This window comes from Prionailurus bengalensis, chromosome B3 (assembly GCF_016509475.1).
Source record: "Prionailurus bengalensis isolate Pbe53 chromosome B3, Fcat_Pben_1.1_paternal_pri, whole genome shotgun sequence".
NCBI classification, from domain to species: Eukaryota; Metazoa; Chordata; class Mammalia; order Carnivora; family Felidae; genus Prionailurus; species Prionailurus bengalensis.
The window spans coordinates 135561340-135578386 of record NC_057355.1 but is presented as its reverse complement, the minus strand read 5'-3'; the positions used below and the strand labels follow the sequence as shown (position 1 = coordinate 135578386).

The following is a 17047-nucleotide window of genomic DNA, read 5'->3' as shown; positions in this document are numbered from 1 at the left end:
TTACTGTGGCAGAGTTAGTGTTGTGACAGAGACCATATGGCCCACAAAGCCCAAAATATTTACTATTTGACTCTGTATAAGGCCTTTACTGTCTTTCAACCCGAGCTTCAGATCATTGATTTGAGGTATTTCTTTTATCCAATATAAATATTTTACTGCTATATATTTCTCTCTAGCACTGCTTTCGCTGCGTCTCGTAAATTTCGATGTGGTGTGTTTTCATTTTCTCTCAGTTAGAAATACTTTCTCATTTGCCCTCCTGCTTTCTCTTTGACCTGTGATTATTTAGAAGTACATTGTAAGATGTCCAAATACTTGGAGACTTTCCAGATATCTTTCTGTTATCTATTTTTTCCAGATTAATTCTGTGTTCTGAGAACATATTTCAGATGATAATTTGTTAAGATGTCCGGTATGGCTCGTTTGGGGAATCTTGCACGCACACGTGAAAAAAAACCTTCTGCTATTCTCAGCTGGAATGCTCTATAATTGTTGGTTAGGTCAGTTGGTTTGGTAGCATTCAGCTTTTCTATATTCGTACTGATTTTTGTCAGTTACTGAGAGAGGAGTTTTGAAATATCCAAGTATAATGGTGGATTTTTAGATTTCTTTTTTCAGTTTTATCAGCCTTTGATTCATGTACTTTGAAGCTCTTGTTAAGCATGTACACATTTGGAGTTGTTGCAGCTTTTTAGTGAATTGATCCCTTTATCATATGCATTGCTGCTCTTTATTCCTGATATTACCTTGATCTGAAATCGTCTTTGTCAGGTATTGATATAGCCACTACAGCTGTCTGTGAATTAGTATTTGCATAATGTATCTTTCTTTTTTTCATTCTCTTGCCTGTTTTTCCCAAGGCAACCATTAGAACACATTGACCAACAGCATGAAAGCGCACAAATGAATTTTAAAATAAAATCAAGACGTCAGTAAATAAGATCAAACACAAAAGTACTGATGCCTCCCACCGAGAATCCAATCAGATGGAGGAAGGCAGAAATTTAAATCAGAGAGCAGAGCATGTGGGGAGGGAATTAACCATAGCACAACAAGATAGGATGAAAAATTGCTCAGGTTACTAGTGTAATGGAGGAACTGGAGCTGTAGGAAGGACTCCATGGAAAACAACCAGCTAGTCTAGCAAAAATAAACATTCAAGCACTGGAATAGCTATGGTGCTATCCCATAGCTATCTCATAGTGATGGGATACCATCGCCTTGGTCACTTATCTAGTGGACACATCTTCTTTACCCAAAGTAACTAGGGTTTTAACAGCCAGATATCCCTCTTTTCTATAACTCTTAATGCAGTTCTACTGTTGTTCTCACTGAATTCTTTTTTTTTTATTTTTTGTTTTTTTTTATATATATGAAATTTATTGACGAATTGGTTTCCATACAACACCAAGTGCTCATCCCAAAAGGTGCCCTCCTCAATACCCATCACCCACCGTCCCCTCCCTCCCACCCCCCATCAACCCTCAGTTTGTTCTCAGTTTTTAACAGTCTCTTATGCTTTGGCTCTCTCCCACTCTAACCTCTTTTTTTTTTTTTTTTCCTTCCCCTCCCCCATGGGTTCCTGTTAAGTTTCTCAGGATCCACATAAGAGTGAAACCATATGGTATCTGTCTTTCTCTGTATGGCTTATTTCACTTAGCATCACACTCTCCAGTTCCATCCATGTTGCTACAAAAGGCCATATTTCATTTTTTCTCATTGCCACATAGTATTCCAATATGTATATAAACCACAATTTCTTTATCCATTCATCAGTTGATGGACATTTAGGCTCTTTCCATAATTTGGCTATTGTTGAGAGTGCTGCTATGAACACTGGGGTACAAGTGCCCCTATGCATCAGTACTCCTGTATCCCTTGGATAAATTCCTAGCAGTGCTATTGCTGGGTCATAGGGTAGGTCTATTTTTAATTTTCTGAGGAACCTCCACACTGCTTTCCAGAGCGGCTGCACCAATTCGCATTCCCACCAACAGTGCAAGAGGGTTCCCGTTTCTCCACATCCTCTCCAGCACCTATAGTCTCCTGATTTGTTCATTTTGGCCACTCTGACTGGCGTGAGGTGATACCTGAGTGTGGTTTTGATTTGTATTTCCCTGATAAGGAGCGACACTGAGCATCTTTTCATGTGCCTGTTGGCCATCCGGATGTCTTCTTTAGAGAAGTGTCTATTCATGTTTTCTGCCCATTTCTTCACTGGGTTATTTGTTTTTCGGGTGTGGAGTTTGGTGAGCTCTTTATAGATCTTAGATACTAGCCCTTTGTCCGATATGTCATTTGCGAATATCTTTTCCCATTCCGTTGGTTGCCTTTTAGTTTTGTTGGTTGTTTCCTTTGCTGTGCAAAGCTTTTTATCTTCATTAGGTCCCAGTAATTCATTTTTGCCTTTAATTCCCTTGCCTTTGGGGATGTGTCGAGTTAGAGATTGCTACGGCTGAGGTCAGAGAGGTCTTTTCCTGCTTTCTCCTCTAAGGTTTTGATGGTTTCCTGTCTCACATTTAGGTCCTTTATCCATTTTGAGTTTATTTTTGTGGATGGTGTGAGAAAGTGGTCTAGTTTCAACCTTCTGCATGTTGCTGTCCAGTTCTCCCAGCACCATTTGTTAAAGAGGCTGTCTTTTTTCCATTGGATGTTCTTTCCTGCTTTGTCAAAGATGAGTTGCCCATATGTTTGTGGGTCTAGTTCTGGAGTTTCTATTCTATTCCATTGGTCTGTGTGTCTGTTTTTGTGCCAATACCATGCTGTCTTGATGATGACAGCTTTGTAGTAGAGGCTAAAGTCTGGGATTGTGATGCCTCCTGCTTTGGTCTTCTTCTTCAAAATTCCTTTGGCTATTCGGGGCCTTTTGTGGTTCCATATGAATTTTAGGATTGCTTGTTCTAGTTTCGAGAAGAATGCTGGTGCAATTTTGATTGGGATTGCATTGAATGTGTAGATAGCTTTGGGCAGTATTGACATTTTGACAATATTTATTTTTCCAATCCATGAGCAGGCAATGTCTTTCCATTTCTTTATATCTTCTTCAATTACCTTCATAAGCTTTCTATAGTTTTCAGCATACAGATCCTTTACATCTTTGGTTAGATTTATTCCTAGGTATTTTATGCTTCTTGGTGCAATTGTGAATGGGATCAGTTTCTTTATTTGTCTTTCTGTTCCTTCATTGTTAGTGTATAAGAATGCAACTGATTTCCGTACATTGATTTTGTATCCTGCAACTTTGCTGAATTCCTGTATCAGTTCTAGCAGACTTTTGGTGGAGTCTATCGGATTTTCCATGTATAATATCATGTCATCTGCAAAAAGCGAAAGCTTGACTTCATCTTTGCCAATTTTGATGCCTTTGATTTCCTTTTGCTGTCTGATTGCTGATGCTAGAACTTCCAGCACTATGTTAAACAACAGCGGTGAGAGTGGGCATCCCTGTCGTGTTCCTGATCTCAGGGAAAAAGCTCTCAGTTTTTCCCCATTGAGGATGATGTTAGCTGTGGGCTTTTCATAAATGGCTTTTATGATCTTTAAGTATGTTCCTTCTATCGCGACTTTCTCAAGGGTTTTTATTAAGAAAGGGTGCTGGATTTTGTCAAAGGCCTTTTCTGCATCGATTGACAGGATCATATGGTTCTTCTCTTTTTTTGTTAATGTGATGTATCACGTTGATTGATTTGCGAATGTTGAACCAGCCCTGCATCCCAGGAATGAATCCCACTTGATCATGGTGAATAATTCTTTTTATATGCTGTTGAATTCGATTTGCTAGTATCTTACTGAGAATTTTTGCATCCATATTCATCAGGGTCTCACTGAATTCTTGAATAGCGTGTGAGACCGATGTGAGGGCACATCAACTACTTGACTAGGTTTGTGTGGAGCTTTGTCATTGAACCTCTTCAACTTCCAGTTCTGGATCTACCAGCTAACCCTGCATTGCATGGCTTCTTGGCTGTTTCATATACATCTTTCACTACATTAACCACATTGCAGGTGGGATTAATATTTCCTGTGTGTTTAGGATGAGCGGGATTAGTATTACCACCAGAAGCGTGTGCTGGTTAATAAACATGTGGGAAGAGATGCAGTTGCTATAAATCCAACCTAATTTGATTTATAATAGATAATAATTGGATGTTACTGTTAATAAAGAATTAAATCCAGAGGCGCCTGGGTGGCTCAATCGGTTAAGCATCCAACTTCCGCTCAGGTCATGATCTTGCAGTTCCTGAGTTCCAGCCCCATGCAGGGCTCTGTGCTGACAGCTCAGAGGCTGGAGCCTGCTTCCAATTCTAGGTCTTCCTTTTTCTCTGCCTCTCCTCTGCTCTTGCTCTGCCTCTCTCTCTCTCTCTCTCTGCCTCTCTCTCTGTCTCTCTCTCAAAAATAAATAAACATTTACAAAAAAAATTTTTTTTAAAGAATTAAATCCACACTTTTCCTTATAGTCAATCACTCCATGTGCCATTATAGGAACCATATCATTTCTGTCTTTAGTCAGAACTTGTAAAGAGTTATCCAAGACGTGTGGGTCCCCAGGGCTCTTCATATTTTAAAAGTCAAAGATGGTTATGTACATACCAACTCTGAACCAGTCCCACGGAGGGCCAGTTAAGTCATACATCCAAAGATTGACTTCTCTGGGTCAGCCAGTCACGTGGGAAGCTCCTTTTGTAGAAACATACATGATGTTTTCTCACACCATTATCTTTCTCGAAGTCCAGGAATTGCTTGATGGAAAATAGTGACAGCAAGAAGCACAGATATCATCTGATCTATTTGGGCACACTAGCTACTTCAGCAGCCACTGCACAGACCCAACTAGATGCCTGGGTGTACATGAAAACCCATTCAGCTGTCATTTGGGTCAGGCATGTTTTTCACGAGTGCACCCTGGTTTTAGCCTCAGCCTTGGCCCATGTCACAAGAGCTCCCAGGCTGAGTTCACCACCCATGGCTTCCCCATCAATGCTTTTATATTTATATTTTTATATATACTTTTATATTTAAAGTGGATTTCTTGGGGCGCCTGGGTGGCGCAGTCGGTTAAGCGTCCGACTTCAGCCAGGTCACGATCTCGCGGTCCGGGAGTTCGAGCCCCGCGTTGGGCTCTGGGCTGATGGCTCAGAGCCTGGAGCCTGTTTCCGATTCTGTGTCTCCCTCTCTCTCTGCCCCTCCCCCATTCATGCTCTGTCTCTCTCTGTCCCAAAAATAAATAAACGTTGAAAAAAAAAATTATAAAGTGGATTTCTTATAGATAGCATATTCAGTCTTGATTTTTACATTTTGTCTGGAAATCTTTTGACTGGTATTTTTAGATCATTTATGTTTAATGTAATTGTTGATATGGTTGTTTTGAAATTTATCATCAGGGTATTTTCTATTCCTTCTCTTCTGTTTTCTTTTTTCTCTCATGAACCAGTAAATTTTAATATTAGTTACTTAATAGTTAATTTAATAACTAATATTTAATATTAGTTATTAATTTCACCCACTACAACAGAATCATAAGCCCTGTCCCCAGCTAAATCTGCCCCTACCACCCCCCTTTAAAAGATAAGCCCCTGGGATCTGGGCCCCAGTGGGGTAAGTGTCCCTCATGTGAGAGAAGTTGTAATTCTGAAGAAAATGACCGCCAGAGTAGGAAGAGCTTTTAGCCCAAAGGGAAGCCAGAGGGCACACGTGCAGCCACCCTCAGGGACCAGGAGCCCGTCCCAGGCAGACAGAAATTTTTGCGTGGGATGAGGCTCTGTGCTGAGCCTGAGGTGCTGGTGAATGGACTTGCCAGTGAGAACAGAAACTCAATAGTGAAAGCCACAGGGGGAAGAAGTGGCCGGCATTCGTGTGGCCAGTGTGTGACTCTGTCCCTCACCCCACAGGAGGAGGGGGCGGGTGTCTGTGGTGGCCAGACCCTGAGCTCGTGAGTGGATCCGCAGCCAAGAAGGGAACCAAGAAAGGGCCAGCGGGCAGGAGAGGGGGAAACAGGGTGTGCAGACCACCAGCCTGGGGAAAGTGCACTGTGTGAGGCAGAAAGTTCCATCCCTGCCCCTCCACACTCCCTCCATGCTGACAGTGTAGAGCCTGATGTGGGGCTCAAACCCATGAACCATGAGATCATGACCTGAGCCAAAGTCAGACACTTAATTGACTGAGCCACCCAGACACCCCTCTTCTGTTCTACTTTTCTTTCTCTGTCCTCATTTATATTAATTATGTTTTATTCTATTTATCTCTACTATTGGCTTATTATTTGTACCTTAAATTATTTTTTTGTGTGTTGGACCTAGGGGTTACACCATATATATACATATATACATATATATATTCTTTATGTGTATATATGTATATACGTGTACATACGTGTATATGTATACACATATGTATACACATATATGCATATATATATGTATATACGTGTACATACGTGTATATATATACACATATGTATACACATATATACATATATATATACGTATATATATATATATATATATATATATATATATAAAGTTTATTTTGAGAAAGAGCGAATTGGGGAGGGACAGAGAGAAAGAGGGAGAGAGAGAATCCCAAGCAGGCTCAGCACTGTCTGTGCAGAGCCCGACGCGGGGCTCAAACCCACAAACTGTGAGGTCATGACCTGAGCCAAAGTTGGATGCTTAACCAACCGAGACACCCAGGTGCCCCTACACTATATATTTTAATTAATCATGGTCTGCTTTAAAATAATAGTATACCACTTCACATGAAGTGTCATCATTTGCTCTTTCCCAAGCCACAACAGCTCTTATAGAAAAATTATGATCTAAAATATTATCTGGATTTATGGTTGTGGTAGTAAGGCCACTTCATAATTCTTTTTTTTTTTTTAATTTATTTAATCATCAAAATGTCTGTAGGAAAAGCATGGAAACCTTATATTTAAATGCAGTCAAAGCGATTGGGAAATGAATAATAATGTTGTTGGTCGTGTGTATATAGCCTTAAATTTCACCAACTTGGCACACACAAAAAATAGCTAATTATTCGCCTTTTGTTTTCAAACAGATATCGCAGCTGTAGAAGAATGGTTAGTAAGGATCACATTACAACACGGATTACATATTTATACTACGGAAGGAACACTATTGGATAATGTCCGAGGTAAATGCCAACAGAGAAAAGTAAAATGGAATTCATAATATTCTTTCAACACATGTTGTAACCTACTATATGCCAGACTCCGTGCTAAGTTCTAGCGATAAAAAAGAGAGAGATGATCATTACCCTTGAGGGGCTCCCATTCTGATGAGGAAAACAAATAATTAAATACACCTCTAATGGTTAATAGAGGTCTGCAAAGAGTGCTATAGAAATATGGAAATATATCTTTTTTCTATAATCATATGGAGGTCATGATAAATAATGGCTTTATAAAGTTAGTTTTTGCACATTCTATGAACATGTTACAAAAGATAGTGTTCATTGCATTTCAGTTTCCTTTAGGATGACCATCAGCAAAAATATTTGCTCATTCTTTGTAGGAACATTTACATTTTTTTCATGAAAAATTGGTTCTTTTAAGGTTATGAACACTGAGTGATATAATTGTCTAGGCTTCTCTTTTCCAGTTGTCTGACTTATAGTCCAATTTTTGATCATCCATAGCATTAAATTGTATTTTTTTAAGTCCTCATTCCTGGATCTTATATTTATCTTTACTTTCCTCACCTTCCCTTTTTTTTAAAAATTTAAATTGCAGTTATTTAACATACAGTGTAATATTAGTTTCAGGTGCTTTTTACTTTTATTCTTTACTCCCACTCTGATGGTGCTATGTAGAATGCAGAATAAAGATAAATAAATAATACATCTTATGGAAAGTAGTAGCTTTAGGAAAGTGGGTAGCTTCAAGAAAAGTAATGATGTCCCACCCAACCTTATGTCAATTAAAATCTGACCTCTAAGGGTGCCTGGATAACTCAGTGGATTAAGCATCTGACTCTTGATTTTGGCTCAGGTCATGATCTCGTGGTTCATGGGTTCAAGCCCCACTTCAGGTTCTGTGATTGCAGTGCAGAGCCTTCTTGGGATTCTTTCTCTCTCCCTCTCTCTCTGCCTCTCCCCCCGCCACCCCAAATAAATAAATAAACATAAAATAAAATCTGAGCTCTAGAAGTGGAGCCAGCCATCTGTAACTAAAAAAAAAAAAAAAAAAAAAAAAAAAATCCCCCCAGGTGATTCTGACGGGCAGAGGATTGAGAACTGGTCTAGAACAAAGGTTGCATGTGTGCAAAAGACAGATCTATTTAATGTAGCATTATTTGTAATAGAAATGAGAAACAACTTAAATGTCCATCAATAGGGGAAAAGACAGATACCTGTAGAATTTTCTGTTAAAATGAAGGAAATAGACCCATATATATCATCAAGAACAGAACTCAAAAGCATTGAATGAAAATTCAAGTTTCAGAATAGAATAGGAGAACATTTACTCAAAATTTAGAAAACACATAAGAATGCTATGTACCATTCATGGGTACATATATATTGTAGTAAAAATGTAAAAACATAGGATTAGAATCATACACAGCAATTTCATGATAGTGGTTGCATTTGGGGAAAATTTGGAAATGGGGCCACAAAGGGAGCAGAGATATCTTCAATCATTCTATATTGTTTTATTTCTTTAACCAAAATTAAAATACTTGAAAAATGACAAAATGTTGTGCTTTATTATTTTGTCATAGCGTCCAGGTTTTTAAAAAATAGTCAATTATTGGGGCGCCTGGGTGGCTCAGTCGGTTAAGCGTCTGACTTCGGCTCAGGTCATGATCTCGTGGTTCTTGAGTTTGGGCCCCGTGTTGGGCTCCGTGCTGACAGTTCAGAGCCTGGAGCCTGCTTCGGATTCTGTGTCTCCCTCTCTCTCTGCCCCTCCCCCACTGACGCTCTGTCTCTCAAAAATAAACATTAAAAAAAATTTTTTAAATAGTTATTCAATAGTAATTGCAAGCCTTTGAGATGGATATTTTGAAGTCCTGTGCTAGCTACCTTTAAGTACTGAAGTAACAGTCCATAATTATTTCAGTTTTCAAAATATTTTTGAAATCTGAATCACAACACATTGAAATGCACCCAGGTTATTATCTACTGCATTTAAATGTTGGCATATACTTAATTTAGAATGTATAGAGGTAACGTGGTAGCAAAGAGTTCTACAAATGAGTTGTTCTTAAAGGTTCCAGATGCAGAAATGAGGTTCATGTGTTTGGGGAAGAGAAAGGAGGCCTGTGATGTGGAAGCAGAGTAAACGACAGGCAGAGTGGCTTATGATACGTTGGGAGAGGCCAGCAGGGAGCATGGTAATAAGTGCAGGTGTTATTCTAAGGAAGAGCCTTTGGAGCGTTTGAAGCTGGGGAGTGATACAGTCTGACTCCTGCTTTCTAAATGGGTCACCTTGGCTGCTGTGTGAAGACACTCAGAGAAGGATGGCAAGAATGGCATAGAGGAGATTGGTTGACAGCTGTTGCCCTGGTCCACCTGGGAGGTGGTCCTGGGGACATGGGCCGGGGGGTGGAGATGGTGAGAAATAAGAATCTTTAGAATGTGTTTCGGAAGTAGAGCTGGTAGGAGTTCCTTCCTGGTGGACGAGGGATAAGGCAGACAGAGGAATCAGAATGAATCCTAGATTTCTTACTGAGCAATCAAATGGGTGATGGTCTCATTTACTGAAATGCTGGAGACATGGGGAGAAAGCATTGAGAAGGGGGCAATTAAGGGTTAAAGTTAGGGTTAGAGTAGGAACTCTTTATTCACTACTAACTCCAAATCCACCCCCTAGACCCCTCCACTAACACTGTTCCTAATCACAATCCCTGGTTCCCTTTCATAAGGGTCCCTTTTCTGTCTCCTCATTGACTTCTCAATAGTAGTCAAGACTTATAACCACTCCCTCATTCTTAAAACATTTAAAATACAGTATCTGACTCTAGGGAGCTTGTACATTGAGGTGTTTTCATTTTGATGTGATCATGTCCCAGCAACAAGGTCCAGTCTCTCTGTCCTATAAGATCTGGTTATTAATTGCCTGCACAGACACGCTGTCACCCTGGAGAGTCAGCTGCCATACCCCAAATGCCTTTGAATTTCAGAGTGAATAACATTGGTTTATAAGTTCGATCTCTTTCTGTTCTAAGCTACACTGTATCAACCCAGATGGAAATCTACCTCCATTTCTTGCTTTTGCAGGAAGTGAAAAATGTTATCACTTAAAGTCTTTGGGCTTTGCGTAGATTTGGGGGAAATGGTAAAGATCTACATTGTAGAAATGTAAACAGCTAAAGAATCAATTATTAAATATCTCTTTATTTTATTTTTTTAAATGTTTTTTTCATTTTTGACAGAGAGAGAGAGACAGAGCATGAGTGGGGGAGGGGCAGAGAGAGAGGGAGATACAGAATCCGAAGCAGGCTCCAGGCTCTGAGCTGTCAGCACAGAGCCCAATGCAGGGCTTGAACCTACCACTAGATCATGACCTGAGCCAAAGTCGGACACTCAACCGACTGAGCCACGCAGGCGCCCCTAGATACTTCTTTTTAAAAATCCCTTGGCTGTTTTTGAAATTCAGACAACAGTATTCTGTCAAATTGCCCTGGCTTGCTTTTTGTACTCCCTTTTCTCATTTTTCAGAAGAAAAAAAATTCCCCTATTTTTTTATTAAAATTTGACTTCATCCAGCCCCAATGCTTTGCATATCCAAGAATAGATTGCCAGGTTGAGGGGTGGAACCTGTACCCCTCTCATTGGTTTTTCCTTGTAATCCCAGCCCAGCTTCTGTGTCTCTTCTGGAAATCCCCCAGTGTCTCAGCCCCTAATGATACCTTTCCCCATCTACTGGTATTCTGGATTTATTCCCATTGTTCTATATCTGCTGCCGTTTCTGTGGAATCGGAGGAAGAGAACAAAAAGTAAATGTGTGGTGTGGGCTTTTGAAGCAGAAGCTGTTCTCCATCGTAAGTGTCCTATGACCCAGCAATTCCATTTCTAGGGAGAGATCCTGCGGCCAGTCCTTGTCCCCAAAGGTGACCAAAGCAGTGTCTGCCATCACACACGTTCTTCTGCAGTGTGACTGTGCCAGGCCCCCATGAAGGGCACTTAGCCTTCATTCCTTCTACTCTGGAAAATAAGAATCAACCTTTTTTTTTTTTTTTTAGCTGATGAAGGGTGAGGTAATACACCTGCTTTTTGGAAAATGAAATAGGCCCTCTACATAATGCTTTAAAAATCCTTAAACGGGGCACTTGTGATGAGCACCAGGTGTTGTGTGTAGGTGTTGAATTGCTAAATTCTACACCTGAAACGAATATTACCCTGTTTGTTAACTAACTGGAATTTAAATAAAAACTTGGGGGAAATTAAAAATAAAAAAACCTTTAAAGGAAAGCAGTAACGTCCCTATTCAAGCCTGCAGCCACGATTTATAAACACCTAAATCTGATTTCCACAGAACCTATTCTTCAGGGGGATCTCGGGGCCATAATGACAAAAAATGATATCAGCGAAGTGTATCAGCACGTGATGGATCTCAAAGTGGCAAAATGCCCCTGTGCTAACGATGTAGCGTTACTTGGCTTCATTTTGAATGAAACCTACAACGGTAAGTCCGTTGGCCGTGTTGAAAGTTGGATGTGGGTTTTGTGTTTTATAACAGCAGTGTTTAACTGGCAGTGCAAGTTAGACTCAACGGAGTCAAAGCGTTTCCTAAAAATACCTGCGAATTTACTCTTTGTCACTTCCCCTTGTCAACTTGCAAGTGTGATCAACTACTTTTACTCTGTGACTTTTGGTCATGTTCATCGTGACGGTAGCGTCTCTCCTAATTTCACTTATCTCCTGATTTCTATTAATATGTTATTTCCTCTCAGAGGTGACTCCTTGTGTAAAATGGGAATCATGTTCTAAGGCATCATAACATTACTTCATTTATTATGTAGGTGCTTTTAGATTCCTACTGTAGTATTTAAAAGCATCCTACTCTGTTTCAACTTTTTTTTTAATGTTTATTATTGAGAGAGAGAGAGAGAGAGAGAGAGAGAAAATGAGTGGGGAAGGGGCAGAAGGAGAGGGAGACGTAGAATCCGAAGCAGGCTCTGAGCTGTCAGCACAGACCCCGACGTGGGGCTTGAACTCACGAGCTGTGAGATCATGACATGAGCTGAAGCCGGACACTTAACCGACTGAGCCACCCAGGCACCCCATCATTTCAACTTCTAATGTATTATGATAGTTGTTTTTCCTAGATCATCGGTGACCTTCTAGTCCCCAAACCCAATGAATGAAAAGGAAAATAAAAGAATTAAAAGAAACAAAATATTATTACTCACAAATAATATGGGCACCCTAAAATCCACACTAAAATCCTCGAATCCAACTCACCGCCCATGTGGATGACCGACGTAATACTCAACGGCCAGACGTCGTTTCCTGCAATGATCTTCCCCCATGGCACTTCTGTGGCCATATTCTGGACCTCCTCATCTCCCCTAATGTTGTTACCTGTGGAGTCTCTACCATGAGCAACTCACACTGTCCACGCCCCCTCCCCTCACGTTCTTACCACCTCTTCTAGTGCTCCCACTCCGGTGCTCCTTCGATTTCACTGAGACTTCAGTGTCTTGTCCCTACCACCTTCTCCACTTCCCAACACCCTTGGTTTTCTCTCTCCCCTCCCCCATAATTTGCATAGCCCACCCTTACAGATCCTTCTGTAGCTTCCCTGCCCTGTCTTCCATTCCCCGAGCAGTGCCAGCTCCGGTTAAAACCACCTCTAGTCCTGCCCCGAGACAGCGGAATGTTGCTAGAGAAGACACTGCACGCCAGTCTCCCTTTCGCATTCCACCGACCGCTCTCACTTTAAATTCCCGATCCCGAGTCTCAAGTGGGCCCTCAGCACCACCCAGAAACCCTGTCCCTCTTCGCTGGTATGTTTATTTTCCGATTCCGCCAAGTGGCCTTATCTCACACCTCTTCCCACACCTCAAACCCTCCACGTCACCCCCTTCCCCTTTCCACTCTCAGCTGTGCCTTTATCTAATATTTAATATAGAAAACCAAGATCGACCACAAGGCACTCCTTCGTCATTGCACCTGCAAACCTGCCGTTCTACCCGCATTGGTGCTTGTGAGCCTTGCCTCCTCGCCTGTTGCGTTGCCAGAAGCATCTCTGCCCAGACTCCACCTGTCGGAGGCCACCACCCCCAACCCTTGTGTTCTGGATCCCGTTCCCTGTGACCATCTGAAGCCCCTTGCTCCTGCTGCCTCTCTGCTGCAAATGCCACCTTTCCCTCTGCATCGTCTGCCCTCTCTCCTCGCTGGATTGGGTCCATTGGCGCACAGAAAAACCCTCCTTTGTTTGGGAGCATCCTAGCTGTTTTTCTGTTCTCCTTCAAAGCAAAATTTGGGCAAAGAACTTATTGTAGATGGTGCTCCGTTGTCCCACCTCCCGCTTTGTCTTCATTCCTCTAGAGATGAGTGTTTGGTGCCCGCCGGTCTTGTGAAACGTTTCTTCCCAAGACCATTCCTGATTTCCATATTGTCAGTTCCAGCCACCCGTTCTTCTTCTTCTTTTTTTAATGTTTATTTTTTATTTTTATTTTTTTACATTTATTTATTTTTGAGAAACAGAGTGAGACAAAGCGTGAGCGGAGGAGGGGCAGAGAGAGAAGGAGACACAGGATCCAAAGCAGGCTCCAGGCTCTGAGCCATCAGCACAGAGCCCGATGCAGGGCTTGAACTCACAGACCGTGAGATCATGACCTGAGCTAAAGTCGGACGCTCAACCGACTGAGTCACCCAGGTGCCCCAATGTTTATTTATTTTTGAGAGAGACAGAGAGTGCAAGCAGGGCTGACAGCACAGAGCTTGACACGGGGTTCAGACTCATGAGCCGTGAGATCATGGCCTGAGCTGAAGCTGGACGCTTAACCAACTGAGCCACCCAGGCATCCCCAGCCGCCAATTCTTTATCCTCATTCTACTTTCCTTCCCAGCAGCACCAGACACGGCTGGCCACTCTGTCTCCAAAACACTTCATCCTCTTGGCTTTCTCGGTATCACCTTTGATTGCTTTTATCTGACCACATTGGTCATTCCTTAGTTTTCCAGACAGACTCCTCTTTGGTGTGTCCCCTCAAGTAGTTGTCAAACTCAGGGCTTTGTCCTTGACTCTCCTTCCTTAGGGAGCCACGTCTCTCTCTTTGAAAAACTTAACCCAGTCCTATGGTTTAAGTGCTGTCTCCAGGCCAGTGATTCTCAGACCTATATTTCTGGTGCTGAGCACTCCGTGGAGACCAAACTCCTCTATGCAATTGTCTATAGCTTACATTTCCTCCTGATGTCTACTGAGCATCTCAAATACAGTAACTGATCCAGAACTCTTGACTCATCTCCTTCTGAAATCTGTTCTTCTCCAGTATTCCTTATCCCAATTCATATGGAGTTGCTCCAAGCTAAAGTCTAGAACACATTCTTGACTGCCCTTACTCTCATGACATTCCAGGATGGTGCCGTACCCAGTGTGTATCCCCAGTGTGACCGCTTCTTTCCTCTGCTAAAGTCTTAAGTCAATGTTGGTTTTCCACGAGACTAATTCATAGCTTCTTAAGTGGTCTCCCTATTTGTATTCTTGCCCATCTTCCAATACAACCCATCTTCCATACAGCCACCAGAGTGGTCTTCTCAAGTATAAACCAAATCACATCACTTCCCTGCCTCAGACACGCAGCGGCTTCCCTTATGGCCAGTAGAATAGAATCCAAACTCTTCACAATGGTCCACATCAGCTTCTGTAACCCTGGGGTACAGTCGTGGTCGTTTGTTATACAGAGTGGCTTTGTAACTTAATTTGAGCCTCAAAGTATTAACCAGAACGAGACATTTGTTTTCCTACTTACCCTTCTATTGAATATTTCTAAACTTTGCAGGGCCCTGGTCATGTGATATCATACTGGACACCGATGACCATCCCTACTTAGAATACAGGATAGTGTTATCTGCGGAACGAGACTTAGAGCTCAGAATGGCAACACACGTCATTAGCTTTTTCTCTCTCTGGAAAAAGTATATGGTGACAACACTTCCTGCTACATCTTTCCCTACACAGAAAACAGCCGAGAGTGGAAATATACACTTCACCACATGAGTGGTCCTACATTCGTCTTTGGGAAACAGAGCACATGCGTTAGATCATCAACCGTCTTCAGGCTCTCCCACCACCCTCGATAATTATGCCTGTTGACTAGATTTCAGGTTAATATTCCACATTTAAAGCAAAAGACTCTCAACACTCCTAGGTATGGCCAAAGAAAAGTGAGATCAAAGTATTTGCAGTGTGTTCTGTCTTCTTTTACGAGGTTCTCATGAGGCATAAGCAAATACTTTTTCTATTTTTTAAAAATCACAAATAGTAAAGTAAATCAAACATAGTTTCTTCCTCTTGGAATTTTAACTTCCTTCTTGGAATTTTAAAATTATTGACTAAGATTGTATTTCTGAACTAGGAATGTACTTACGCTTACAAAAATACCATCAGGGAAGAAAAAAAACCCTCTTCCTCTACTCTCTTATGTCTAGTGAATGAGGGCTGTGAATTAAATTAACAAAGGCAGATTATCAGGAAAAAAAGGCACACATTTTAATTTAATATTTGCATTCACAGGAGCACCTGGGTGGCTCAGTCGGTTAAGCGACCGACTTTGGCTCAGGTCATGATCTCGCGGTTCACAAGTTTGAGCCCCGTGTCGGGGGTCTGTGCTGACAACTCAGAGCCTGGAGCCTGCTTCAGATTCTGTTGTCTCCCTCTCTTTCTTCCCCTCCCCTCTCACACTCTGTGTGTCTATCTGTCTCTTTCTCTCTCTCTCTCAAAAATAAACACTAAAAAATATTTACATCACAGAGTTAACTTAAAAGCAGTGAAGCTCAAATAAGTGGTTAAACTTGGGGGCATATATACCATTTTAACAAAAGAAAGAAGGTTGGGCTTCAGGGGATGATAAAGTATGGGGAAGTGACTAGGAAAGACGTGAAGGGATTAATGAAAGAGAAGGGCTGTTCTGGTAAAGTATGTTTATGCAAACTTAGCATAGACTTCTCTTCCATCTTTGGTGAGAAGAGGGCTCTTCTCTTCCTGGCACAGGGGTGGGGAGGCATGTGTCCCAAAGAGAAAGTCATGCTCTGCTTATAGCCAGGTAAGGGGAGGGCAGAGATCTCTTCCTGAATCTGTTGAGTCTCAGTTGCCTTCAGCTCAAAAAAATTCTTAACCAGAGTGGCATATTTTGGGGGGACATATTCTGATCCCTTTGATACAAAACAGAATCCTTAAAATTTAAATCAGACAGTTGGCTAAAATCCTATGTTAACCTGAAGTCGCTTCATCTTTCCAATGCTTAGGAAGTGAGATTCTAGCCGAGGGGAGGCGAGTTGAGGCAGGGCAGAGATTGGTTTGGAAGGTGGGGCAGATGTCAGTTCTGGCTGCGGCAGTCTGGGAACCATAGAAGTGGGTTACTCTCTTCGTAACGTTATCTAGACTGAATCTTCCTTTTTCCTCCTGTTAGGTATTTACATAGGCCTCAGTTTTTCTGGATTTTGGAATTACAGTGATACCACGTGGTATAACCTGACAGATACGATCTATTCCCAAGTTGGAGAAGGTAATTCCTCTAATGGTGACTTCATCTTTAGGATCCCATATATAGCAATGCTTGATCAGTATGAATGAAATGAAATGTCTGTGCTGAGGAGCTCACCTTTTCCTTCCTTTTTAACCTGGTGTGATTTCTCCCCTTAGAACACACAAAGCTTTCAGTGGTGGATATGGTTTTAACCAATCACTTTTTAGTTATCCTCACCTCTCTGGGTCTTTTTGTAAGTGGAGATCTCCGTTATCCATCATCCTCTGTCTTAACGGTACGTGAATTGCTTTTAAATACATTCCTAGTTCGGGGCTCCTGGGTGGCTCAGTAGGTTGAGCGTCCGACTTCGGCTCAGATCATGATCTTGCGGT

General features: G+C 41.6%; 1 protein-coding gene across 1 annotated transcript in view; it reads left to right on the top strand.

Moving 5' to 3' along the window:
* CATSPERB (cation channel sperm associated auxiliary subunit beta) overlaps positions 1-17047 on the top strand; it is a 109617-nt gene that overhangs the window by 21193 nt on the left and 71377 nt on the right. The window contains exons 6-9 of the mRNA XM_043556852.1: positions 7057-7152; positions 11495-11644; positions 16599-16694; positions 16832-16950. Of these exons, the coding sequence (XP_043412787.1) occupies positions 7057-7152; positions 11495-11644; positions 16599-16694; positions 16832-16950 (461 nt within the window). The remainder of the gene's footprint in view (positions 1-7056; positions 7153-11494; positions 11645-16598; positions 16695-16831; positions 16951-17047) is intronic.